Here is a 20,334-nt window from a genome sequence, read left to right on the forward strand (position 1 = left end):
GAGGTTCATCTGCCGGGGCCAAGCACGCTTGGACGGTGGCAGCGAGGTCCTCAGGATGTAGATGGATTGCCTTATGGGCTAACGAGCTCCATCTGCCCGGGGAGGGGCCCCGACCGGGAATCGAACCCGGGTCTCTGCAGTGACAGTGCAGTGCCTTTCCTCTAGGCCACCAGGGGCTCCCATATCTCTATGTAACCACACCCTCAATGCATTTTCAGTGCTACTGGCATCTTCTCACCACCTTTTGCTGAGCTTTGCTCAGCACCAACACTGTTATAGTTGATGGTGTAGGCAAAATCATTCCTCACACTGTGCCACCACCATGCATGCAGAATACTTAATAAAAAAAATTTCCATTTGATTACCACTTTGTTAGGTTTATCACTAGGAATAACACATTTCATACAAACAAGCACTCTTTTGGAACTGTAAAATTCCTTCTAGCGAAAAAACACGAACAGATCACTTAAGTTTCCATGAGTCAGTATTCTAATTCTTTCAATGGAAATACTGAATCCATAATCTTCTCATTTGCATATCTGAGTGAATCACAATATCAACTGAACTATGTCAGCTGTCATTTCAGAACAATCCTAGCCCCCGAGTCCTCTGTATATAAGCATAAGCTAAGCATAGCTTTCAACTGAATACTGAACTAAACAGGAACAGTTGAAGCAAAATGCAATTAATTAACTGAGGTAATTACTAAGAAATTTAGTATTAAAAATCTTGTGATGTATATTAACTCTCCTCCGTTCCAACTGAAAATACAATCTATGAATAAAGGCAAAATTAAATTAATGCTTTAATTCTTTCCCCAAACCAGACATATCTATAGGCATAGTTCCTCATAAGTTCCTTAGCAAAAACTTTATTCTCATCTCAACTTATTTAAAACCATTAAAATCATACACTTTCTTCCTTGCCTTCAACCATATGACAGTTCAATATGTCAAGTATTTTGCATTGTCTTCCTTCACTTGCTTTTTTTTATTGCTTTAAGACAGAAGAAATTTTCAGATCTCCCACCTTGCAACATCATTAGCTGATGCTGTTGGTAATGAAGACATTAGGAGCAAATGCTGCATGAATATTGGGCAGGCAACAGATCCTCTTGCCTTGCAAATTTCTAAAGCATGTAAAAAAGACCCTGAGGACAAAATAAAATAAAGTTAATACTTTGTAGTAGTCCTTTGTAGTGTCCTTTACTTGGTCCAATGGGTAGCAAATCAAGAAGAAGGAAGTATGATATAGATATGAGGCAACTACTAAGAATATATTTGAAATATAAAATGAAATCAGCAAGTTACTTACACTCTCCTCCCAGAAACGGATGGGAAAGCTTCTGCAGTGCTGCATAGCAAGACTGGTAATATTCATCAAGGGAAAAACTATGTCATTTCCAATAGATTATCATCACAATCTATACAGGATGTTCATGACATTCATCTACAGAGACACAGTCTGTGCTCTCAGAATAGGCTATGCCTATATTGTTCTGTTTTTCCCTATAAGGAAAACTTATATTCTGAAACTCTATACAGCTTGTATTTAGCTAAGAGAACAGACCAGCAAGTATTAAATCAACATACAATAATGTGTAATAATCTTTAGTATCCTTATTAGTCTGGAAAATACCAGGATATTTCTTTGTCTAGTTTTATTTTCTATGTAAATTATGGTAAAATAATCCAACACTGAAAGCACTTCTGAAATAGAGCCAGAAACATGGTTTTAGCTATGATTCAGAAACCATACCATGATTCTATTTCTGGAATAGGAGGAAAGCACTGCTATTGCTATTCCTCCTACTAGTCCCCTGTTTTTATTGGTCACATCCACTCAGCTGCAAAAGAAACAGCAGCTCTGGTTTAGCCCCAGCGCCTCTGGAAGAAAAATGAAAGGTACATTTTAACTACCTCATTACATTGCTAAGTAGAATTGGTCACAATCTGCATGACAGGATTTCTGCATAGGAAAGGTGCATTGACTTCTCTGCTTGCTTACTGTTCAATTTCAACACGTGAAAAAATGCTATTATGTGGACAAAATATTTCTGTATGACAAGCAAAAGAAAAATCTACATGAATATTTACTTAAGGTACAAAGACTTTAAGCTTTCTCTTTCTATTTTGTTGTATGTGTGTATTTAAAGATCCTGGATTCTTTGCTTGCTCTAATTATTGTATTTTTGGACTAAAACACATAATTTACAAAGTCTCTACAACTGAAAAAAACTACAGACAGTTCTGTCCTCAATTATTTTTGTGGTTGTTTGTTTGTTTGTTTGTTTGAAAGCACGTGTGTGTATGTGCACACATTTAGTTTCAACTTGAGGCTTTGGCAAGAAGGATTGGTTTTCCTGTTTCCCACCACCAAATTCATGGTAATTGGGTTAATACTAGAATCATAATGTTTCTCATTTCTTCAGTAAGCAACCTGTGTTTCCACTCAGGGAAGGATGCAAATGTATCTATAGATCAAAACAGACAGTTAATATTCAGTTGAGTCACCCTTCTCAGTTCATTGCATGCAGAACAACATATTCATAAAAACTATTAGACCATTTTGTTGACTGGCTACTAAAAACAAACTACAGAAAATATGGGGTCATGCAGTACTCTTGACTTTTAAGCAGGAAGAGGGTGTGTGGTGGGGCAGCCCTACAGCCCAATTCCAGCTAAAACTCAGAAGTCAGCCAGAAAACAAGTAGCTTTTCAGAGATATCCCATGTGACGTGGGTGTCAATTGTGATTAGGACATTGTCTCTCACGAGCTCACAAATCACCATTCTCTGGCACAATATAATTATGTTAAAAAAAATCCCAACCCTTGTGCAAACAAACTTATTTCTCTAGATACCTAAGGCACATTAAATAATTCCCAGTAACTCAGTTTTAGTGCATAAAATGGGCAATAAAAATATATATCACAGAATAATAATAGCAAATAATAATAAATAACACTCACTTGCAATTTAAGACCAACCTTTATTGCCATTTGTCTTTTATTTCTGAGTAAAAGGGCCCGTAAGCATATTTCTCACACTACTACTCAAAATTCCTAAATTCCAAAATTATATAAAACCCACTCACACAGCTATAAATATTTCCAAGGTAACTGCAATGAAAATCACTTTATTATTATCTCCTGCCTTTGACGCTGCCCAGATTTTTAAAGGGTTTTTTTTGTTTGTTTATACGGTAAAGCACTGGTCTGGCATTACTATTTTCTGTCACAGTTAAATGTCAGAAGTCTTTAAAAACTAGCTCAATATCACCCTTTCTGCCACCATTGTTATTTATATTCACTAACACAGCTTTCAAAGCTTCTGAAGTGAATCCACATAATCTGCACCACAACTTGTTGCACACAAACCCAGTTATTCAGTGGACTCCTGCTAGAGCTGGCTTTTCAGTGATGTTTGCCATCATTGATGATTCAATTTACCAACTGGATATGGACTTACAGCTTTCCCAAAGAACATGCCTCTAGTACTTTTACATGATTGTGGAAAAAATGTACTGTGCCAGTGTGATAAGTAAGAAGAGAAAAATCTTTATTTAGGCAAAACTATGGGAGAAATTCCACACCTGGCAGAGGGCTGCTGGAAGGAGCTGCCTACATGCTCAGCCAGTTGAAGGGTTCAAGGTAAGATCAGATTTGACAATTCTTCCATGGACCAGGTGACACAGCTCTGAAAGTATACACAAATTTTTGGCTCTATTCTGCAGGTTATATATGGCCTATTTTCTACATGTGCAATTAAGTCTGCATAGAGTAGGAACGGAGTCATTGAATTTTACAAGAATTTTGTGGTGATATGAGTGATCACATCAGACATAAGGTGACTAATAATCCATCTCCATCACCAGAAATAAATTTTTTTCATAGCACTGGATATTTCCACAAAGAAACTTAAAAGCTCTTTGTTCTTAAATTATATTGCACTGAAATATGTGAAGCAACAAAATAGTTGAAAAGTTATGGCCTAGTAAACAAGAGTAGTATGGTATACCTGCCCAAAGCATAATCTAATAATAAATGTATGCTAATAAGTACAATTATAAATTCTAACAGATACTTTCTCTTATAGGAGAGGCTTTTTGTTTCTTTCTTCACGTAAGATAGATGAAAGAAAATAGGATTACTGAAACAGACAGTATAAAACAAGTTCTGGTTAGGTATACAGATGATTTAAACTATTAATATAGAAATTATTAGGAAAGTTAATGAGCGCATCTAGTACTCATGTAGAATATGGGGTTTTTCTGCCAGAGTTCAAAGCACACACCAGAAAGCAACATTGTTGCCTCCATTCTGTTAATTCACTATTATTGGAATGTAACATTTAATTGCTAAGAAATAAAAACCATTAGGAATCAGAATCATGGCGACAGATATGTTTTATGTACATAAATATTTCCCAGTTTCCCAGTAACCCCATTTCAAACTTTTGATCAGCAATGCACTTTTACCATACTTCATAGTAATCTAATGATCAGAAGGTCTATGAAGAAATAAAATTACTTTCTTCATAGACCTTCTAGTCATTAGATAACTTTACAAAATTGCTTTAACCCTCTTAGGTTTCAGGGAAGACCAACCTTTACTTCACTACTTGAAGCAAAAAAGGAGTGCACTCTAGTTGTCCTAAGAGTACATCTATAAACCACAAATCTCATCTGACTATAAAATGGGCTAGCAGTGCTCCCAGGTCTTTGAAAGTTTGTGTTTAACTTTTATGGAGACTGTTACTACATACTGCTGATGTCAAAGATAAAGAATCACCCAGATCCATGAGACCTTACACATACTGAGGCAATTCAAGCATGTTTTTCTCTCTGTACTGCATATGCCTGGCTCTTGCATTCTGCCTTTTGGCAACTCCTTTTAGTCCTCATTTAGGTCTGTGCTTAGATCTTTGTTTAGCTTAATAACTGAATGTTATAAGAGCTAAAAATACTGTTCATAGAAGTATTTCAGGTTTTCTTTTGCAAAGATGTTAAGAGAAAAAAAAGTTTTTTCAGTTCAATTTCTATTGAAGTAAACATCATGTACAACGTGATATTTTAAAGGTTCCTTTGTGCAAGTTAGTATTCTCATGTATTACTATAGACAACCAAAAAATATTTACTGGCTATAATAAACACCAACACAAACTGAAGTTGCTTTTAAGTGACCAAAGTAGCATTAGACAATTTTCAAAAGCAAAATCTGAAATTTCAAAATTAAGTTCCTTTGTGCTATGCTTTCATAAAAAAGGGAACAACCCTCAAGGTCCTAACAAAAACATCCTGAATAAAAACATTTTCAGTGAATTAATGTTTACCATTTCATAACCAATAATCACGTTAAAAATAACTCCTTTCTAATCCAAACTTTTCTACCTGTATCACTATTTTATGCAAATAAACATACAGCTAAATATATGACCCAGCGGAAAATAAGGAATGTTGCTACTTGGATTTTTCTGTTTACAATGTTCATGAAAGGTATATGCTCACTGTGGGACTGCTGGCAAACCAATTTATCCACCTCAAGCAGCAGAAATACTATATTTGTATCAATCTTGAATACAAAAATAAAGAAAATCACTGCTTTCTGTTATACAGCTGCAGAAGTCTGCCAAAGTTGGCACAAGTGAATTGAGATGAAACAAGGGGAGATACTGAAATACAAAGCACTAAACTTTGGTATTGCCCTGTTTGTTATAAAATTAAACCCTGTTCATGAGCTCCTCTCATATAGTTTTTTTTTTTAATAACTTTAATCAAGGCTAGCGTAGGGATCAAAGCTTAAGCTTTGAATTATAGCAGGTGGTTCAGGAAACATACTGAACTAAATTACGCTTTTAACATTTGCAGAATTTCTGGACAAATTTCCTGAGCAGAACAAAGGTACTAGGAATATCATAGCTTTTATATAGTTTCAGATATTGATTTAATTAAGGGCAGACATTGGAGCACCTAGAATCTTCAGAGGGTTAGTCTGTCAAACACTAACTATGATTATCTCCTGTCCAAGCACTCTGATAGATGCACCCTTATATGGCCAGTCTGGTTTCTTGGCCATTAGAGTCCAACTTGGTCTTATTTCTTGAGAACATCAGTAACACGCTGATAATAAAGTTACAACTTGCACACATCCCTTGTGCTTCTTTCAGTACTATTTCTGTTGTTGAAAGAACTAACATGTGTTACTGAATCAATATACAATTAATTCAACTGTTTAATCATTACATCAATGTACAATTAATTCAGTAACTTAATCACTCATTACCCACCATCAGTCAGCATTCAGGCCATCATCTCACAACTTTTCTATTTGTTCACTTTTTAAAATGCTAGAAATTGTTTTTGCTAAGATTATTTTCACACATTTAGGTTAAATACTAGCGTACATATTACATATTAAGAATCATTATGCTGTTCCATAACTTTGCAAATGATTTAAATGAAAGAGATTCTCAGTCTCCAAGAGATTTAACACAACATATAGAAACAATACTATAGGTAGGAAAGAAAAAAGGTGAAAATACTTTAAAACAGATCAAAATAATTAACAAGAGTACTATGAAGTCCTTCTCAGCAATTATTACATTTGCAAGCAAAAACTGAAGTAAATCAAGAGGGAAAGAGACCACCACAAATATGGTGGTCAAAACCTAGGAAGCAAAGAACAGCAGAGCCAAGGCAAGAAGTGGAAAGTTGCTTCCAATTTCTTCATATTGAACATATGTGAATAAATAAATAGAAAAAATAATTGAAAAAGGACATCCCAGGACAATACAGGCTTTCTTTGGTTGATTTTTTTTTTTTTTTTTTTTTTTTTAATTTTCAGGGATTTTTTTAGAGCTGATAACACCAAGCTGTTCCAGAACACAAACACATACTGTCTGGAATTAGCAGCTTTACATTCCAAGGTCATTTAAATCTACATTATTCATGAAAGAGAATTTTGTCTATGTAGGACAATGTCTACTGTCATCACAGAGATTGTCAGTAGCAGTAATCCATACTGTAAAAAATACATATACTTTACTATTAGCACTTGTTTTCAAAAGTTACCACAGAATAAAATATTCAATTTGGTATCACAACCAAGCATCCTAATTTTTGTGACTTTTTCAACTGGACACACTCAGAAAAAATACCTGACATCAGGAACTGTGTTTAAGAGCATAGCTACAGGATGCTGTACAGAATATTTAGATTCAGTGTGTGAAAAAAGTAGTCATGCTGTAGAGGAACAGGCCTGGGGCAATCACGTCTCTGAATCACTGCCAGGATCAGCAGATCGTCACTGTTGAGAGGATGCTACTCTTTCTGTACAGCCATCAACTACCATTTCATATCACTGTGAGAAGGGCAAGACAGTATATTCAAAAACAATGGATCTGAAAGAAGGCAAGAATGAAACGCGGCTACTGGACCTAAAGAAAGGGGTACCTGGATTTTGTGAAATAAGTTTGCTATGCATTTTGTGATCAATTTTCAATTGCTTCAGACTCCTTGCTCTAGTACTATACACAGGGTTTATTACATGTTAAAGACATCACTCTGCAACAGCATAAAGTAATGAAAAAGACAAAACTGTTAAACAGTTAGGAACAGGAAGGTTATTTAAATCCTAACTATATCAGAGACTGAGCTGAAAAAGCTGTTGCCATTTTAAGTAGTGGAGTGTTTGAACTGCCCTGCAGGGCCGGAGTGCTGTAAGGACCATCTGGGGCAGGGCTATGTGTGAGGGTTTTTTATTATTTTTAAATCTTAATGTAGGATCACAGAGTTTTTCAGAGCCAAGGTACTGAAGATTGCCTATAACTAAATGCTACTGAAAGATGTTTGTAATTAAACTAGTTTGCAATTTAGATACAGAACACATAATACATTCTTACCTTTAGCTAAGCACACAAGCTTATTTCCCTGAATGAGGCAAGACTTGGCTTAAAACTGAGAACCTTCATAATCCTAACAATATAGTGCTGTTCTACCAATTGCACATGTATTATTAGTATTCACATGAATCAAATTAAGCATCAGCTAGCATGAAACTACATTCAGGATTAGTATTAAAATATCCAGACAGGTACAACATACAAAGTTTTAAAAAGGTATTTTGTATAATATGAGTTTGGAATTTCTGATAATGCCAACAGAGTGCTTATCTGAACTAAACAGAAAGACACTGTGGGTCCAGGTGAGGATCTAATGAATTGTAAGATGACAGTATTATTGGAAAAGACAATCAATAGCGAAATCATAATTAATGTAATTTTGTGTTAGTATAGGAGCAATTACATGCTGATTTTTTTTTAAGGCAGCAAACTTGCTGTGATGATATTGATTTCTTACATATTTTCTCCTATTTATAAAAAAATTAATGAACACATAAGCTTCTTAATATATTAACTACTCTTACTTAAAGTTTACCTATTGTTTAAAATCCTTTCAGTTTTATTAAAGTTCACTTACCTGAAAAGTATAAAACCGGGTCCCATTAGGAGGATGCACTTTAGGAGAGGCAGAGACAGTGTTCATATCCGAGAATATCATTTCTGGTCACACACAGTACAATCCACAGAGAGCTACAGATGCAGAGTAGAGTGCTAAGCTCGGAGACAGATCCTTTTATACATTTAGGGAGGCAATCGGACAGAATTCAGTCTACCCCATCCATTCAGTTGTACAGTGACAGTGCTTTGAATTCCTCACTCCCACATCTGCGAGCTAAACTGTGAGGTCATTGCTCCCTGACCTCTAGCTCAGCTAGCCCGTTGTAATATGCACAATGAATAAAAATTAGAAATACTAAAGAAAAGAAAGCTAGAACCTACAGTATATGGAGCTTGTGCAGAATCTGGCAATGCTTTGGACCTGCCCATCTGTTCTCAGTGATAATCACCTCCCTCCACCACAGCCTTGCAAAGTGATTATGCTAAGCATCCCAGTTAACCAATAACATACAGTTTCATTTTGAGCAAGCATGCACAGTGTAAAACAGAGGACCTCTTCTGACTAACCTGAAGCATGCCTTGTGTTCAGTTTATAGCTATATTTGTTAACAATGATAATTTTATCATTTCAGTTGCTGACAGCTATGTTAACTCATACAAATTTGCTTTAAATAACTCAAAGGTGTCTCTTTTTTTGTTTTGACTGTCTTGTCTAAAAAAAAAAGGAACTGTGTATTTCTCTCCAAATTAGTGGGTTTTATATTTTTTAATTTTTTGGTGCTACTTCAGGCTATAAATAGGGAGAAATAAATACTTGTGAGGCTGTTTAGAGAGGTATACTCAGTTTAAATATAATACACATTTTAAGCTTCTCTTTTCTCATTCTTTTCCAACTCTTTTTTTCTCATCTTCATTCTGAATCTCTCTTTGGGAAAGGTTTATCTAACATTACTAAGTATAACGATGGAATTTTATTCTGAGTCTTACTGTGCTTACCAAAGTTACAGACCTACACCTTAATTCATTAGTTACTCATAAGATGCTTTTAAAGTTATTTTTTTAAGGCTGATAATAGTTGTGAACATCTGCATTGAACATCCAAAATGTATTTATTGCATCTTTTCTTCACACACAAATCATTTGAACTACACGAAGACATTAAGGAACATAATATCCCAAGAACTAGAATATGTGTTCTATTTACAAAAATTAAAAGCTAGGGTTTCAGTAAAGGGTTAAATTGTAAAGTGGTTGCAAAACTAACTTTACATGTTCTGTCAAGCACTTTGTATTTTATTCATAATGTTTAAAAGAGAGACAGAGAAACTACTTAATAAATGATACTTTCAAAAGGAAACTTGTCAAAATTCTAAAAGCCTGGTGAGTTGCCAGACTGCCTCTGTTTTTCATTCTGTTTTATCTTAATGCTTTTAGCAAACGAAGATAATACAGATTCTAAAGTAAAATTACTATGAAAGGAGTTGGGAAAGATGCAGAGATGTCTGTCTGTTTAAATGTGTATGTCAGTGGTGCATACTGCAATAATCATAAGTAAGTCAAAGAGAAAAATCCTCTTAGGTCTAGTCATATCTAACAATTTCTTATAATTACCACGATATGACTTGTATAAAATTTACAGAATCAGAGTAAAGCTACTGCATGGAACATTTTCTTAAGACCTAGAGTTCAGATTACAGCTTATTCTCCGCTCTTCTGAGTTCTTTTCCAGAAAATTTAGATGCTTGTATTCACAAAGAAGCCCCTCAACTGGTCAAATGAATGGTACCAGTTTGTTGATAATCCAAGATTAGATAATCCAAGAGCTCCTTTCACTACGAGCTGTTACTTTCTTCTTTAAAGTGCCTACAAAACACATGCTATTTCTCTGATGTGCAACAAATACAGTTTCTTTTATGAACACTTAAGATGGTTTGCTCTGAAAGATTATAGAAATTTACCTTGGTGTTTCCTCACCTGACATATAATTTGAAGAATTCATGTGCAAAATCCCATATAAATTCCTTCACTAGACAAGCACTTTCACTACCAAATAACTGTACCTGTACTTATTAGCTTGAAATTCTCTTGCTTCAACTTTCACAATTTTTAATCCTCATTTCTACCGGGATATAGGAACCTCAGCTCATCTTCCCATACTGGCATGTGCTAAGTTCACTCCCATGTACTAGTTCATTCATAGTTTAACCTAACTGCTCTAGTCACAGTCTCAATAATGCCTTCCATGATCACAACACTATTGCTGTATTTAGACTTGCTAATTCCTTACTTGTTTGTCTAGGATGGCACATCTTCTTTTAGCTGCAGCCTTCCACTGAGAGCTCTTTCTGGGATAACTGTTCTCCAAGACTTAGCTGCCTATTATTTGAAAAATGCTTTTTAAAATACCACTCCTCATCTTTTATTTGTTTTGGCTTTCCTGCCTAAGCAGAGGAATTATCACTTAAAAAAAGTTCAAGCCACCACCAAAAAAAAAAAATCCCCGCATTTAAGACCTGCACAGAAGGCATGGTATTGTTTGTAACTGTTGTTCTATCTCTCCAATAACTTTTAACTTATGAGAAAATGCTCCCAGTAATGACTGTAAATTTTCTTTTACCTCACTGCAAAACAGACCACCACCATGTTCTTGCAGGATTTTTATGGAATCAGAATGTCATTGTGAAGTGACACCCAAAACAGATTGAAAATATTTGTTTAAGAAGTGTTTTTCTGAAAAATGTGAAACTAGCCTCCTGTCAGGAATCAGTTAGAGTACAGGTAAATTCAGCAAAGCATGAACTGATGCAATGCAGAATGCATGTTCACAATTACAGAAAGAGTCTCATTTCAGAAAAGCCAGCAGCCCTAAATCTGGGATTCAGCAATCTCCTCGGAACAAGCAGCTGAAACCAGGTCTCCCACGTCTAATTGAATGCAACAACCACTAAGCAGGGTATCAAACAACACAGACTGAAAGCAGACAGAAGATGGAACAAAATAAAGGTAACTGAACAAACCCAACAGGACAAACAGAGAAACAGGCCTAAAGACCATGACTACAGCTCAGTGGTAGAAGGGCTCACAGAGGCTGTAACCCCATTCAAACACTTACTCCCATGAATCTTCCAACAAATTATTTAATTATTCCATGAAGTAAAAGAGTTACAGTGGAGTAACAAAAAAAAAATTCTACATGTTTAAAAGTGTGGGATGTGGCGATGCTCCTGAGATGGCTTTTGTTACAATTACTTTTGAACGTATGAGTTATCAAAGTCTGAATTGGTATCATATGCATTATGTTGACTTTACATTTTAATTAGACACCATTCTCCAAAATTTTAAGTGTGATAATTTATTTAATTTTTAAGTGGGAAGTTTTTTATGTGTAGCCTACAATTTTTTATAGTAGGCAAAAAACCAGTGATGTATATTGAGATATGTAAAGATATATATTAAAGAACTCATTACGTTACACAACAAAAAAGAAGGCATATAAAGTGTATATTTCAGACCATTATGTGAAGTATTTTGAAAATTAAGAGACACTAATACAAAACCTTATATCTCTCACTGCAGATACAGGATGGACTTTCTTAAAATGACCAACACACTTAACTTTCTAATATGCTTGTGAGATATAGTTTCTCTTCAGAGTACGAAGTACCATAGAAAGCAGATGTTTTGAGTTAAGATTTAAATCACCAGCTCTTATTGAATTAGGTGAGTAATTATCCAGAAGCATGGACTTTATATCACATATTGTTCTCATTTCTGTCTCTATCAGGAAAAGCCATAGTAAAGAAACATGTCTTCCTCCAGGAGCAATGTGAGTGTGTGATTTTCTGAACATTAGAGAGATTTCACATTAAATCTCTAGACCCTACCACTTCTACTTCTCAGACTTGCAGAAACCCTATTAAGCTTCCAAAATTGACAACACTGTTCTTGAATTGATGTTTCTTTATTATCTGCTGTTGTAGACATCAATATAGAGGGAGTATCATATGATACATTACTCATCTGGCTTAAAATATCCCAAATTTGCTTTAAAATGAAAACTGTTAATGTTTAAAGAGTTCTGGTCTCCAAATATTAATGGCTGAAAAAGATGATAAACTTTTACCACAGTTCAGACAAAAAATATTCAAATTGCATATCAAATTGCAAAGAATATTTTCATAAAGTCACAAATGAAGTATAATTGTCCTTAATACTCAAATTAATTTAGAATTCCTTTTAGCTTATTTAATTAAGTTCTACACCAGAAGTGTTTCATTTTCCATCAACAAAGCAAAACAAAACAAAATCTGACAATTGAATATATTTTAAAAAATGTATAAAATTCATATACTAAATTTCCAAAAGCTGATCATTCCCAGGTGGTATAGCTCCCAGAAAGCAAAGTGTGAGAATTAAGGAAAATGAATCATAGCACAAGGAAGTTTTTGCTTCTTTTCAGTCTTCTGGTACCAACAGAAAATCCTTTTAGAACTGAAAACTTGTAAAACTAGACAAACTTATTGATAAGTAAAGCCTGTTTTTCATCCTGTCTCTGTAATGAAGACCTGATTATCAATATTTCCACCATTGTTCTTTGTTTCTCCATATCTTGTATATGCAAATACCTACACTTGCAGAGTGAAGCCTGTCTTACAAGAACAAGTGCCAGTACCAAGGCAGTATGAACTTATGAGCCCTGTTTTAACCTTGAACGCAAGGATTTTTGTAACCACTGATGACAAGTAGACTGCAGAACAAAATATCTTCTGTTAGAAGTAAAAACTATATATCAGCAATACTAAAGTACATGTCCAAACAGGTTTACTCTGAATGATGGCTTCCCTTTCAAGCATGTGAATTTTCAAAATACACTTGCTTTTTTGTATATACTGAGACATTTTACCAAGTATTGCAATACTTTGAAAAAAGACAGTGTCAACATCGACTAATCAACTTCAAACTTTCGCGGCCACTTTTCTTTTAAATGGAAAATTTCAGAATTTTTTTATCCAACACTAAGTCTCTCTATGTTATAAAAGGTCAATAAAATTAAAATTGCTGATTCAAAATTTGAGTTTATGAATATAGTTCTAATTTAGAATATATTTTATACAACTTATAAAGTATGCAGTCCATAATCAAAAATTATCCAATGCAACCACAATATTTCTAAGTCCAAAAGACATAATTTGTTTGCCTGTGCAAGAGGAAAATTTCCCTTTCATTTGCATATTTGGAAAAACAGTGGTTCACCATGGCTAGGACTCCTGTGCAGCAGAGCTCTACAATATTCTGGTCATCACAGGTGTGAGAAATTAATTCTCACACTCTCAAGACTGAATGATTAAATAGTTCTATACCTGACTCATTTTATGCATGGCTCAACAAAGCTAGGATGGAATATCTGGAGTACGATTCTGTTTTTCTTGAAACAATTCAACTCCTCAACTAGACCATCAGTAAATCAAGACTATACACAGATGATTATCAGGTGATTCAAAGGAATCTGATATAATCACTGGTTTTATCTATTTTTACGTTATATGTTGGTGACAGTTACTGACTGAGTGAACCGAAAAAAGAAACTGAATGAAAACATAATGCTTGTATATATAGAGAAGTCTTCTGGACATTTGGTATAATGGGAGAGTTGAAGGAAGACAGAACGACAATGTTGAGAGAATATGTAATGAAACAAAACAACAAAAATTTGAAGGAAGATCTGTCTCTGAAAGTTATATCTTAGCTGATTTGAAAAGATACATACTTTTTTCCATGACTCTGGTGTTTCAACTTCCAAAAGCACAGGTACTAAGCTATATTTAAAGCACCACCTGTGTCCTCTGCCATTCAGTTCTGATGCCAGGAAGGACTAAATTTCCATTTTCTGACATAACTACATATTTAATGAAAAAGTGTAGAGAGTCCTTGGAACTGAAGACAATTTTTTAATGTAGAATCGTATCAGTGACTGCCTTTATGAACATTTTTAATAAAATTCCAGTCAAATCTTACATTAACTCGTGATGAATCAAGACCAAAACCTCAGAAATAATGTGATTCCAGATTGTAGCAAAGAAATAATGAAAACAGTCAGCTTGTTTTTCACCATGTGTCATATCACTTAGGTATCACTTTTGTTATTTACATCCTTCAAATTGATTATATTGTAATGTTATACACAGTATAACATTAAGTATATAAGTTATATATATGTATATAACATTAAGTATAAGTATCACTGCACTTGGCAAAATACGAGGTGTTTCATACTAGCAAATGTAAAATCCAATTCATGTACATTACTGCAAAGGATCACAGTACATCAAAGATGAGAGAAATTATGAAAGAACATAAGAGATGATAATCACTGCCTATGTATCATCCTCAGCAGAGCAGCTTTTTCTTTTTAAGTGAACATTTTACATTATGTGCCTCATCATGAGGATAAAAATAGGATGAGAGCCTAAGATGGAAAAACAAAAGAAGATACAAATTTGAGATAATGTGTTCAAGCACTACAACTTAACACAGTTCACTATGAATAGATATCTTCCCTAACCTGTCTATCCTCCCTTCAAAAATGTTTTTTCTTCCTAATGATACTGTTTTAATAATTTTCATTCTAATTTATTTTATACTGCAATTGATTTGCAATTTCTATATACACTGAGATTTTTCCTGTTCCACAGTTATAAAAAGTATTCAGAGAGTACATTACTAACGAAAATGAGTAATAGTATTTTTTCTGGAAAGAAAGAAAGCTTGTGCCAAGGTAATTGTCTTTGCCATTTATTTTTATTTCTGCTCCATCTGGAAAGTATCTTTTGTCTTAATGAGTGATGCAAGTTGCTAACCTGGTCCTTTGAGTACAAACTTATAGAACTGAATTAAAAGCTAGAATTTATTACTGATTAGTTTCATACTTTATATGGGAACTGGAAATACTCAAATAAGGATTGTAGAGATACGTAGGCCTTCACAGAAAGAGGTCTGTTTGGTTTCTTTCTCAATTAAATTTTCACAATTTTTCCATAGTGTCAGTGAATATATTTATGAATGAATACAAACTGAAAAAATATGAATAACCAGAATAAATCCATAAAATTGCATAATCATGCCTTCTTTCACATTGTGCAAAGTTTGTAATATTACTGATGTAATATAAATTCCCAAAAGTAGTTTTACCCTAGTATCTTTTCTGTCCTGAGGCTAACTAGATTAACAATTGGAATGTGATCACAACCCTTGGAATTGGAACATGATGAAGACTGTTAAAGACAACAATATTTACATTCATACTTCCAAAACCAGTAATTAATTTAGTTGTTTAAATAAAGATACCTTTCATCTAATTTTCAAGGATGCTCATTCTTTGAATATCCTCTCTTAAGTCACATCAACTCTACTGATACCATTCTGAACCTCAGTGTTGTACACACAAGAGGCCAAGCACTTGGAGTGAGTGAGTTTGAAAATGGCATTCTTTTTGCTCCAACCCAGTTGACAAAATAGAGTCTTCTACAGATGATGCAAATTTCCTATTTATAACTAGATACAAGCAATCAAATCTTCTAATGCTTTTTTTTTTTAAAGTACACATCAGAAGTCAGTAATAACATACTAGCTTGAAAATACTTTGAAACTTTGCTATAGTGCACATCTTCATTGTTATGCATACAGCCTTATAAGTAGTCATGGTAGAAAGCAGGAATAGTCTCTTCTAAAAATGTATCCTATTTCTTCTGTGCTTGTCCTTAACCTCTTGATAACATTTTCCCTTTTAAAAGTGCAGTGGCAGTGTTTGTGTACTGATACTGTCTAAAATCATCTTTCCAACAGAGAAAAGATATGGGATTATAGAACAAAACAATACCATCCTGAGGGCAAGTGGCTGTTTCAGCTCTTGACTCAGCAGACTTTCATTTCCCCTTACAAGATACTACAAAATATAGAATGATCCAGCAACTGCATACCTTACCACTATATTCAATAGAAGCAAACATTGTTTTTTCCCTGCAAAGAAAATCATCATATACATATACTGTTAAAATATAATTTTCCAGTGCTAGAAAATGAGAATTCCAATAAAACTAAACACTTTTTTTTTTTTTTTTTACTTCATAATTCAGACTGGGGTAATCATAGAAAATGCAGCGATGAATAATGTTGATTTAATGTTGATTTTCAATCACTGTATTTACCTTTCTGAAAATTCTGAAAGAAAGGTTAAAGGACAACAATATAAACCTACCATTTTTACAATCTTTGGGTTGAATGGCTTCTAAACTTGCTAAATCCAAAAAAAGGACTTTCTAAGACTTAATATTTTTTGGAAAAAAAAAAAAAAGGTGGGATAGGATATTAAGTAAGTAAGGTTATATTTCTAAGGCATAGGAAAAATAAAAGTATTTTTAATTTCCTTTCTGCATTCAGTCAGGATGATTTCAATAATCATTACGCAAATGACTAAGCAGCATTATTCATGATTTATCTTGCCATACATCTAAGAAGTGCCATAAACTTATAAGCAGTGTAATATATATTATGTTCTTAACATTCTTATGGCTTAATCTATTTCTTTATCTAGAAAATCGAGACGAAGATGGATTGATAATTAACAAATGTGTGTGCCAATATATGAAGAAAGAACTTCTATTAAAGATCAAAGTCTAAAAACCTACAGTTGATCGGGAAAAATAGCTACTTGACAAAAGAATTAAAATGTAGCTAAACCTAAATAAAATACTGTGATACTGACAGAGTACTTGTCTCATCTTTAAACAAAAACTTGCCCCTTCTACATGGTAGCAAATGACTACTGCCTAGTGTTCTGCACTCACAGCTCATTTTGAATAAGGCTGAAAGCTTAGTGGTAAGACTATAAAGATGTTAGATCAAACAAAGAACATCTCCCATGGACAGAGAGATGGAATAATGGCAGATGGAAAGCTGAGAATTATTTGCCTGCTATTGAGCAAGACACATTGAAAGCTCCTTACCAAGGAAAGGTAGTTTTTCCATTTCTTTTTTTTTCAGGAAAGTAACAGCACAAATGAACACTGGCATCTTCTGGTGGGCTTTATTTGCAGTGTGAGTGTCAGTGTCTCTTGTGTGCTATCACAGGTTCCCTTGACAGTCAGTAAAGACAGGCACTTTCAAGGGGCACCGCTTCTGACCTATTTTGGATGTCTATTTTAGTTTGAGATGAATCACACTACAGAGGTGGGAGGCAGTAAAGACAGAAATGCCTACGCTCTAGATATCTGAAGTTAGGTGCAGTGAATTCTACTCTAAGAGCCTGAACTAAATGTTAAACAAGTTACCAAAACACGACAAGAAGATGATATAATCAATAACAAAAAAACCCCACCACTAATTAAGTACACTTGAAGGAAAATTACTGTTAGAAATAATTATTTATATAACTACATTAAACAAAACCAAATCCACACAAATCTGAAACTGGCTTTTCCTACTTTCATAAAACAAATTATGTAAAAAGCAACATCCGCAGTAACAAATTCACAGTCACATTCAGATTAAGTCTGCTGTTATAATCACATGCAATATTAACATCCCAGACTGAGATACAGAACATTATGGAGCATGGCAAAATTAACTGCAAAATTATTCATGTTTTATGATAGTACATAGTTGACACGAACAAGTCACATCTACAAGGTTAAATAACATAGCAACCTCAGGCCAGGCAGTTCCTAATTCTTAGTACTATATTTGTGCTTATTTCATGTTCACTTCAGCATGAACACATCTCTTATGTACATTAAATAAATATGATAGACATTTATTGCAATTCAAAGCTCATATTTTGTTTAGAGTTTCATGTAATTTTATATATAGTATTTCAAATAATTTCATATAGCAGCTTTAAATTTTGATTAGCATCAAGGAGTTAATTATTATGTTCTTAAAGTGGCACAGAAAATCCTTAAAAAACAGCAGATCACTGAACTTAAAATGTGTATAAAATATATGCACCTGTGGCTAATGGAATAGTAAAATCACAACATGTGTCCTGTAGAAAATTTTCCTAACTGTAAAACATCAAGATTTTGTTTGTTTGTTTGTTTTAATGGCACAAGCCAACTACAGATTCAACCTGCATTACCATATAAAAGTTTATTCCTTTCCTGGGTCTGATGTAGTATGTACTCTCAGCAATACCTTATGGGAAAGATATCTGCAGAAAAATTATACACAGAATGTAATTTGTTTGACTTCATCAGCTTTTTTCTTCACCCACTGGCCTCACTTCTGTTAAAATACATATATACATTTGGTGTAGCTCCTCTATAGAAGTGACATGTTACATAAATATGTTGTGGTTTATTTCATCTTTCGTTGAACAGTGCTAATCCTGGCAGCCTCTCTTCACTAAAAAATTCCTTCTTACCCCTAATCATTTTCACTATCTGTCTCTACATCTCCAGATAGTGGCTTACCATGACAGAATATATCTTGCTCCTTCTCTGCACAACCAGATGGAAATCAAAAGGAAACATTTTATCTTACTCCTACTCCTGTCTATTTACCAAGACTCCAAACCTTCTAGAGGGTGCACGGAAAATAGCACTGAAATTGCAGTTAACTATGGATTGCTAAGATTGAACAACAGTACACCTTAGAATAAACAGGTGATGTATGAACCAATTTAGACCAAATATAATTCTAACTCAAAGTTTTCAGACACTGTCCACGAAAGGTGTTTTGTTAAATGGCAGAACAGTTTTCTATATTTGCAGTCTGTTTAACTAAAAGATTAAAATGACCATGGACATGGTTTGATAGACAAGCAAGATAGAACAGTTGGGAAAATAAATCACAGATGAGTCAACAATTTAAATAAAACTTGTGATTTTATTTTTAAAAATTGCTAATGACTCATTCACGATTATCTCTCCATAATTTTCCATTACATACCCTACACCACATAATATCTGAACAGATGAACTTGGCTTATTTGCAAGCTAACTAAGATATCTTATTGCTTCGTATGTCTTTGAACTGTTCACAAATTAACCAGTGAACTCTTACTTCGCTTTACAAGAATCTTCAAAAATTCATCCTCATTTCTGCAATTTTATTTTTGCAATTAATACATCTAGAAGGTATAATGGTAAAAAGTTACTAGAGAACAAGATCTTCATTTTGGAACACTGAATGCCATAGTTAAATTTAAAATGACACATTTGACCAAATTCCATGGTTAAAAAACATCCCTTCTCATGAGTGTTAAAAATAAGCTTTTAGTATTATCTACAGCTTAAACCACAGACAAATCTCTTTTCTGGATACTCTTTCAAATACTTTTTTTCAGTTCAGTTGTTTCCTGTTTCAGTTCAAACAAAGATCATCTTCCCAAGCAATCCCATCCCAAACATTACTGTGTTTCACTGTTACTGCCCATTTCCAGAACTGCTATTAACAGAGCAAGAAAGAGGTAGGCATAACATGTCAAAGCTAAAACAGAAGAGGTAGCAGAGGCTGTGACATCATTAGAGGGAAATGGAAAGCTATATTTATAGGATTAAACTAAGTGTGCTTGGGAAAGCTCCCAATCGTTGTGGCCAACTGGCACAGAAGAGTACACAAATATGCTAGTCAACACTGAAGTGTCCAAAGAGCCTGCATGCAAACTGCTTCATTGGGAATGGTCCCTGCAACAGTCCTATTCTCACACCATAAATAGTAATTTCCTGGAAAAAGTATAAATTAGTGTGAATGAAAAGTTAACCAGGATTTGGGCCAACAGATTACTACTACAGATGATTGTGTTTGACCATCCAGGAATATTTCCCAGTACTGCTTGATTTACTTGCATATAAACATGATGAGCCTTTCCAGAAGGTTTG

At 34.2% G+C, this 20,334-nt stretch overlaps 1 protein-coding gene across 16 annotated transcripts in view; it reads right to left on the minus strand.

Moving 5' to 3' along the window:
• The window catches only part of PPFIA2 (PTPRF interacting protein alpha 2), a 310,694-nt gene that overhangs the window by 204,171 nt on the left and 86,189 nt on the right, over nt 1–20,334 (minus strand). For 3 of the 16 annotated variants that reach the window (XM_027902166.1, XM_027902165.1, XM_027902164.1), the window contains exon 1: nt 8,478–8,558. The exons of 11 other annotated variants lie outside the window; for them this stretch is intronic. In XM_027902166.1, coding sequence (XP_027757967.1) covers nt 8,478–8,558 — 81 coding nt within the window. Of the gene's footprint in view, nt 1–8,477; nt 8,901–20,334 lie in introns of those variants that run through there. 2 more of the 16 variants (XM_027902162.1, XM_027902161.1) reach the window with 1 other exon arrangement.

Source organism: Empidonax traillii, unplaced genomic scaffold, assembly GCF_003031625.1.
Source record: "Empidonax traillii isolate 1590-97213 ecotype Southwest subspecies unplaced genomic scaffold, ASM303162v1 scaffold846:size362177, whole genome shotgun sequence".
Taxonomy (NCBI): domain Eukaryota; kingdom Metazoa; phylum Chordata; class Aves; order Passeriformes; family Tyrannidae; genus Empidonax; species Empidonax traillii.